Source organism: Echiichthys vipera, assembly GCF_963691815.1.
Source record: "Echiichthys vipera genome assembly, chromosome: 14".
Lineage (NCBI taxonomy): Eukaryota > Metazoa > Chordata > Actinopteri > Perciformes > Trachinidae > Echiichthys > Echiichthys vipera.
In genome coordinates, this window is record NC_139839.1 from 7,729,215 (window position 1) to 7,738,299 (window position 9,085).

Genomic DNA, 9,085 nt, shown 5'->3' on the forward strand with positions numbered 1-9,085 from the left:
AGTCTGGTAGCTTTGACGAGAGCACATAGGGCGGCTTCACTAAACTTACACAGAGTCTGTCTGACAGCAAGATAAAGCAGTACAAATATTCTAAAAATAGCATAAACTAATACTGAACCTTTTTTTGAGTGGCTAAGCTACATTTAGCTGCTGCCCCATCCATAGCCATAGCTTCCGTGCCCGCCTGCTTCTCCAAACCGGAGGCGTGCCAACCATCTATTGTAGGTAATCCACTGACTACGGAAAAGTTCAGCCCCACTTTAAAAAAACACAGAATTACCCTTTTTAAGTTTTTTTTACAAATCCAAACAATCATGCTACCTTTAGTGGGATAGTGGTCTCCAAGTGCTTGTTCATTTACAGTTTACATAGTAACTTTCATGCTAAAGTTATTTTGTGAGATGTTGGAATTAAAAAAAAAAAAGAATCAAATAGATTAAATGCCTACAGTTAGATAACGTCATTTTCTTTGGTAAAGGAGGGTGAAAAGGATGTGACATTTCAGCAACCTCTGTCAACACCACACACACATCAACAAAACAAGTGATAGAAGGCCTTGTACACAAGTATAAAAATACAACCATAATAAAAAGTGATAGTATCAAAGTTTCCACAGTACAATACACACATACAACAGATTATTGCACCGAATTTATCAATTTTATAGTTTACCACAAGAGAGCGACTCAGTGAAGCTGCACTTCACTTCTTCACTCTCTGGATTAAAATGTCTGTATATGAATAATACCAAAAACTCCATGTTGTGGAGTTTAAAGACTGAAATTTTCAAACGATAAAAACTTGAATACAGTGACACATAGTGAAATAGCCAATCAGTTGCATTATTTGACTATGTTATCTGCTGTAATCACGGTGCATTAAGCATGTTGTGAAATGACAAACATTAACCAATAAACCTACTCAATCTTTCATTTCTGTCTGCACTTCCTGAAGCCAACTGCTTCCCCAACAGTCAGACTCAAGTGATCTACAGGGCTATGGTAACCTAGCAACATGAAAAGAAAAAAGACAAGATTTGACCTTTTCATTGTTAAAATCAAAACTTTAGACATTGTAGAGATGAAAACAATAGGTACATCTTAAAATCGTATACTCTAGTGTGAGCGTTGTAAATAAATGAGACCAGGATTGAAATGATTTGTAGTCCGTCTCGCACCTGTGAGGTTGTAAGTGCTCCTTAAAGTGTAATTCCGATGCAAAATCATCCCATGGTCTTTTTTTTCGGCACATCAAATGAGTGGCTAACACTGATTAGTGTGAAGGGACCCTTCTCATGCTACTGCAGAGGTTTGGTGTTATTTTGAGCAGTATTAAAGCCATTTTAATGCCTTCACTGTGCTGCCCCGAGCTAATCAGTGTTAGCCACGTCCGGCTGTTAGCGACTCTCTCGGATTTCTCCGTTAATAGTTCCTACATGAAAAAAACTGTCCCAGTGGATTATTTGATGTGTCTAAGTGCCTAAAAAAGACCATGGGATTATGCGCCAGAATTACACTTTAAAACAAGTTCAACACACTCTTTCTCTTCTTATCTAGTAAAGACAACCACTGTAATGGAAGATCATTGTTTCCCTCTGTCTCTAATAAAATGTCTCAGTCCTACAGTTCTGGCTGGAACAGCACCCCCCCCCCCCCCCCCGCCCCCCCCCCCCGATTTGCAGATTTCCCACCAACTATAACCTGGTGGCTCACAGTGTAAAAACGCAGAACAGAGGCATGCAGTTGCTTGTCAGTGATGGTCTCATTTGTTTATCATTCAGTGTTAAAATTGCAAATCAAAACATGTATCTTAAACTTTTTTTTTTATCTGTAAGCAAGCGATAAAGATATATGAGGCTTTAGTTGGACGTAAATGTCTGTCACACAAACATCACATCAATGAATGTGTTCTGTAAAGATGGTTGCTGTGATTGAGTTTTATAACTTTAATGCATCTGCAATATCTATCATAGTCAGTGCATTCAGCGACATTCATGTTATAAAGATGAAATTCTAAATCTCAAACGAATGATAGATGTACATTTTTTGTAGTTTTGCTTGTTAGCTAAGTTTGTATTGTTTAAATAATGCAGCCAGTGGTTTTGATGGATAACACAAAAAGCAGAGTCGTTATTTTGGGTGACAGACCGGATTGGGCCAGATTTTGTTGTAGACGTTGGACCATTAAAACAAAAATGACAAACTGTGGTCAGATTTGATGATTTATAACCACAAAATCCACCTTTTTACAAAGAATGCCAAGAGATAAGAGATAAGAGATAAAGCTGCATGTTTGAAATCCAATAGTTTATGAGAACAAAACAAAATGTGTCTGTAGCAATGAGACCAAAAACCGCCAGGTATAAAAAGGAGGAATTGAATGGCTGGGCAGACTTTTTTTAAACTGTATCTTTCCTGATGACTTTAGCTGGTTGAGTTTTTATTCTGTCTTTTTCAGCTGCTTTGTGTTGAGACAAGATTAAACATTAATGTTTTGGGGAAATGTGTGGTATTTTGTAAAGCAAATCTGACAGTTTGTAGTAAATAAAAAGTAAATAGTAAAATCTATTATTTTGGAATCTGTGGCAGAGCATATGTAGGCGAGGTGTTAAATCAGAGTAAAGAAACCACGCTAGCATTTAGCAGGTTTTTGGAAATGTCAGGTTGTGTGTGTGTGTGTGTGTGTGTGTGTGTGTGTGTGTGTGTGTGTGTGTGCGCGTGTGTGTGTGTGTGCGTGTGTGTGTGTGTGTGTTGCTGCTAATGTTTCTGCTTTTATTTAGTTTTATACTTTTAGTTAAAAAAAAAAAAGCAAAAAGCAAAACATTAGTTTGCACTTGGATAACTTAATTTCTCACGACAATCTGTCAGCTTATCTTCATGCAAATAATACGTAAACATTTCTCGAGGTGACATAAAGAAAGTGGACAACAAGGCATCATTAGCAAGAGTCTTGTTTTTTTAGTGTTAATTCTGGAGCCGAGTGGAGAAAGTTGGATTAATTGGATTTCAGTTCTGGGGTGCTGTTAGCCTCGACGATTATCTCTACATCTGTCTTTGAAGTGCCATTGAGCAAGGCACTTGACCCCCTTGTGTTCCTCTGATGGGAGATGCCTCCAAATTTACAAATGTGACACATAAAAAGGTGCTACATATAACATTTTGCTTTTTGAATTAAAAGACCACATTTCCAACGAACCTTCCTGCTGCTACTTGTCCCCCTCGCTCTTGTTTTGCGTGTTTTGTTTAAGGAACGAGAACAAGACGGAAGATCCAACAACGTAAGCTAACATGGAATTAAAACTGCAGCGGGATGAACATACAGAGTTCAATTTGTACTTGTGCTGTGCTGTGAAGTAGACCAACAGATTTCACACAATCGTGGCTATCAAACGTCTCATTATGGTCTCCTTTGTTTACAGTAATAAAACATTTTAAAAAGACTCTTTCAATCATTTAACTGTGTCGTTAAAATGCTACATAAAGCACACTAAACTCGACATGACCTCCCACTACCGTCGTTAGAAAGATAAAAGCCCCTCGCTCAATGCTGAACACCTGATATCCCCCCCAAAAGAAAACGGATACGGATCTGTAGTGCGACTCTCCGCACAGTATAGATCTCCAGCAGTAGCACTGAAAAACTAACAGTATTATTGATATCAGGTTGCACACAGATGACACAAATGATAGAAAATCTCCTCCTCGCAGCCTCACAGCAGACCGGGAAAGATTACAATCACCCCCAAATGTCTGGCAGGAAACCTGTGCACATGCGTCTCTTATTCAACTGATGGAGGGCGGGTGGAAACAGAGCAGAGCCTTTACTCATTAGCTGTCTTCTCTTTGCAGGAGGGTTCACAGAGGATTTCCTTGTGCGGTAGCGGGTAGGGGAAAGCCGCTCCACTGCAGGTGCTACCATAAGCCAGTTTGTTGAGGCGAGACAGGCCCTTGATGCTGCCAGGAGGCCGCCCGGGGCTCACCTTGTACCCTGCCGCTCTGGTCGTACCAAGCGGCCTCCCAGGGCTCGTCTTGAACCCGGCGGCTCTGGTGGTTCCGAGGGGTCGCCCCGTGCTGGTTCTGTATCCGGCCAGCTTGGTGGTTCCCAAAGGCCTCCCGCGTCTGCCCGACTTCCCGGCAGCCTTGCTCTTCTTCTTGTTGTCATCCGGTGCTTGATCAGTGCTTTTAATGCCGGTTATTTTTCCAGGCGTGCCCCCGAGCACTTCCTGTCTCTGGCACACCATGGTCTTGTGGCTCTGGGCGGGTAAAGCCATGGGAGCGAGGGTCATCTGAAGGGCCGACGGAGGGGGAGGAGGGTAGAACTTGTTGGCCTGGGTGCACAGGTCAAAGTGGGAGGCAGGGTGGTGGCCGTCCTCTGCTAGGCATGACGGCCTGCTATTCATGCAGAAGTCAGTGGTTGTCACCTGGCGCATCATCTTCTGCTGGGGGACAATATGAGTTGCAACAGTGTTATTATCACACACAGATAAAAATACTAATGCCTCTGCTGTTGTCTGGGCTGTAAAATGCCAGACAAACTGCAAAACATCTTCAATTGCACCATAAAAAGTTGATGTCAATATAGTGACCTGCATAAGGAAAAGAAACGTGGAGACATTTAGAGCTTTACACCCTCATATTTCTTAGGTTTGAGGCCAACCTTAGGTTTTGGTCTAAACAAAGCCCTGGACTAGACGTGCAGTGGCCTAACCAACCAGGTAGTCTTCATCATTGATTTCTTGTAAAACCCTAAAATAAACTTAGAAAACATTTTACATAAACCTCACCTTTGTGTCGCTTGTCAAAGTTCAGTTTTCTAGTGCTGAATCATGTGCCCATTAAAGACCCCCGAGGGCTGAAAACACCTGCAGTTACTGTAGTTTTCCCCCTCCCAAGGGCCATTGGAGGTAACAATGAGCCCAATGCCGATTGAAAACTTCAACTGGTGACCCCAAGCTGAGATTTCTGCTTTCTCTTAAATTTTCTCAAGCTGTATTTTTCAGTTTCACAAGAGAAAAGACTCCAATGGTGAACACTCACTGGTCGGTTTGGAAAATGCACATCTGGTTAACTTCTCCACCTCTGGCAGAGTCGCTGCCCTGAGATTTTCTACGGGAACCCTTTTGTCTTGTTCTTCGGATTCCCATTTATTTTATTATGAATGAACCCTTGTCAATAAAACGCTATTGCCTGATTGAGGTTCGATAACATTCATTCATCCATCTTCAACCGCTTGTCCCTGTCAGGGTCGCGGGGGGGCTGGAGCCGGTCCCAGCTGACATCGGGCGTGGAAAGGACACCAGTAACATTGTCACTCTAAAATAAGTCAAACCAATTCTGAATCAAATTTGTGTAACTTTAGTCAGAGCGTCTGGATGTTGAAGATGTTTAGATCTTCAAAGTCACCCTCAGTTATGCTGTTTTTTTTTCCATGCCTCGGTATCTAAACCCATGAAATCTGTCTGTTTTCTGTTGTTGGTTCGTCTTTCATTCGGAAGCCTCACAAGCTTTAATAATAATATTAATAATAATGTTGAACTTTATTTGTATAGTACCTTTCATACATGAAATGCAGCCCAAAGTGCTTTACACCAAAGAAATGACATGCACCGAGTGATTCAGATTAAAAAGACACAGAATGAACATAAAACAGGAAAATATGTGCCAATTTTTGAAGTTAAGATAAAAGATAAAACCCACAGATAAAAAATAAGTAAAACAAGTTGACATTGAAACCTATTAAATACATCTTCACATGAATAAGACCCACTTAAAAATACAATAAAGAAGAAAGTAAGGATTAAAAAAAGATAATAGAATAAAATTCAGTTCAAATTGGGTAAAAATGACCAGAGCTAGTTAAACGCTAAAGTGAAGAGATACGTTTTAGCTTGCTTTTTAAACATGTATCGAGCTGGCGTCCCTAATGTGTAACGTAGGTTTGTTCCACTGCTTTGGGGCATAACTTACAAACGCTGCGTCCACGATTTTCTGTCTGTTTTGGAGCCTCTAAAAAAACAGCAGCAGATGATCGCAGTGTTCTTGAGGGTAAGTTAATCAATTCAATTCTATTTTATTTATAGTGCCAAATCATAACAAAAGTTATCTAAGGACACTTTACAGAGTAGGTAAAGACCACACTCTATGACTTATTTATGATTTACATAGACCCAACAATTCCCCCGTAGAGTACAGTGGCAACGAAAACCTTCCCTATAACAGACAGGAACGTCAGACAGACCCAGCTCTGTGGAGGACGGACATCTGTCTGCACCAGTTGGGGAGGAAGAGAAGGAGAGAGAACGAGAGAAAAGACGTACAGATGGACAGAGAGAGACAAAGACAGACACAAAGACAGACAGACACACTTCCCGAGATGCAAGCAACCACAAAGTAACAGTAGTGATAGCTAAAGCAATGTGAATACGACTTACAAGTTATGGCAGTTAATACAGCGAACAGTAAGAAACAGGCACAGCTAAAGCGACAGAACATGGCAATGATAATGATTAGAGGTCAGAGGTCAAAAGAGTTCAAATGGCCTGGGAAAAAAAGTTCAGGTTTGGAATAAACCACCACAATTGAATATTTTCCCCATTCATTCACTCCGTTGACTAATATGGCCTGAGCAGTTTTAAGTTTGGACCCAAACCAACCGACAGTGAGATGAATTAGGGGCTAATTAGAAAACAGAAAAAAGAAAGGGACAACACTCTATCATCTTTTCACAATCTTATAGCTCGTGGTACCACAGTATGCCTATAATAATGAGAGCTGGTTCAGAAAATGAATGGGACTTTCACTTCAGGAAACCTCACTGTTGAGCTCTTCACCAGCTGGTGGTCTGCAGCTGACCCTGACCCTCCATGTGGAAGGAAGATGCAGTGAAAGGACCACTTCCCCTTTTATTAGTACTAGTGTCTCACACACACTCACACGCACACACACACACACACACACACACACACACACACACACACACACACACACACACACACACACACACACACACACACACACACACACACACACACACACACACACACACACACACACACACACACACACACACACACACACACACACACACACATATCTAAATGTTAACACGGATTCTCCCTCTTTGATTGGAGGAATACACAATGCTCCTGACTCCTAAATGACCAGGCTACGAATATTTGAAAGATGTTGGTGTTTTTGTCCCCCTTCTGCAGAGGACACGGGATCAGGGAGGTGTGGACTTCACACAAACTATCACAAACACTCCACTGTCTGGAGGAATATCCATTCACAAAAATATGCACATGGATTCCGCATCGTTGACGACCAAACAGCCTGATCCTGTCAGTGTCACTTGCCCCCGTGAACACCAAAGGCAGGATTTAGCCTCGCTCTGGCCCGAATAACGGGGTTTGGAGAGAGGGGTTCACATCTTTAAAGCAAAGGGGCGAAAAAAGCGCGCACATCTACATTTGACCGCTTATTTAAAGGCCTTCTAATGCATCCAAACGCACCCTCCCGTCACCCACATTAGCACTAAGGTTACCGTACCTCGATTGTTTGCAGATCTCGGCGCAGAAAGGGTTAAGGAGAAAAATGATCTTTCATCGCTCAAAGCGTGAGTGGATCCATTTTCCCCAAATATCACGGCACCGCAGGACGTCCTCTGTCTGGCGTATTAGTCACCACATCGGATCGTTTCGGTGTGAACGTTACCGAGACGTGAGATGCTTCCGTTTTTATTGCCCAGCTCCAGAGGTTTGGATAAGAAACGCAGCCATTTTCCATTAAAAATTAATAAGACGGGAGCTCCGTCTGAGCATGCGCAGAGCACCAAACCAGAGGATGCAAAGAGGGGTTTTTCTCCCTCCTCCTGAACCGCTGTCACATCCCAACACTCAGATACACAAAGATGCTTATTGACACCACATAAAGCTGCACAATTCTGCTTTATGTTGTTATTGTTCTGAGCTATAACCCAGTTAATTCTCCCCAAACAGCACCCCATTACTGCTTAATACAAAGAGGGGCTGTTTAATAATTCAAAGAGTCGGCAGCAGTGTATGGAATAGCATTTAAGTCAATAATAAATAAATTAATATGCCTGTGAAATAAATAAACGAGGCAACGGGAATACCAATCAATACAAAAGTCAATATAGTTCAATAAATAGGTTTTTATTCAAAAACGACAAAGTAGTCCTTTATTAAAACGTTTTTTTTTTTTTTTTTACATAAAAACCTATTTCATCACAATGACTCAAATATATGTGTTCTACATTTATTGTCCAATTTATTTATTTAGAGATTTATTTCATAGACTATTTTATATTAAAGGCTGAATATGTAGAATCTTTATTAGAAACTATATACTCAAAAATAATACTCTCACCGGGCGTTTTGAGGAGTACAGAATGAAAGTATTGCTTTTCCATTAAAAAAAAGTCTAAATTATTATTTTTTTAATTGACGGGTTTGACATTGACTTTCTAGATGACCGATCCACCTCTGGACGCCTCCCTAGGGAGGTGTTCCAGGCACGTCCAGCTGGGAGGAGGCCTCGGGGAAGACCCAGGACCAGGTGGAGAGATTACATCTCCACACTGGTCTGGGAACGCCTCGGGATCCCCCAGTTGGAGCTGGTTAATGTGGCCCAGGAAAGGGAAGTTTGGGGTCCCCTGCTAAAGCTGCTGCCCCCGCGACCCGATCCTGGATAAGCGGATGAAGATGAGATGAGATGAGATGAGACATTGACTTTCTGTCATGTTGTTTACATTGTACCAGCCAATAGCAGCTGGCAGTGCAGGTTGCCAGAGTTGTCTGTTGTTACACACCACTCAAAGAGAGACTTCCAGTTGATTTGTCAAAGTTAGACGTTACCCTGTATGATTCATCACTTGACACACACACGAACCTGGCAACCCGTCTGCTGGAATTATTTTTTGTTGTTGTTGCGACTACGATCTTTAGACACTAGATGGCGGTGTTCTGCTCATTCAACCTTTAAATTAAATTACATTCAATGGGAGTTTGCATCATCTACCAGATACATTAATGCAAATAGCAGGACAAATTCATTTCCTTAGCAAC

At 41.6% G+C, this 9,085-nt stretch overlaps 1 protein-coding gene across 1 annotated transcript; it reads right to left on the reverse strand.

The window, feature by feature from the left end:
- Positions 1-3,820: 3,820 nt before the first annotated feature.
- Positions 3,821-4,432, reverse strand: cUnh5orf24 (chromosome Un C5orf24 homolog; the record flags this gene model as incomplete). Its single annotated transcript, XM_083927389.1, has 1 exon — positions 3,821-4,432. The coding sequence occupies one exon, from the start codon at positions 4,430-4,432 to the stop codon at positions 3,821-3,823; it is 612 nt and encodes a 203-aa protein (XP_083783515.1).
- Between the last annotated feature and the right edge of the window lie 4,653 nt (positions 4,433-9,085).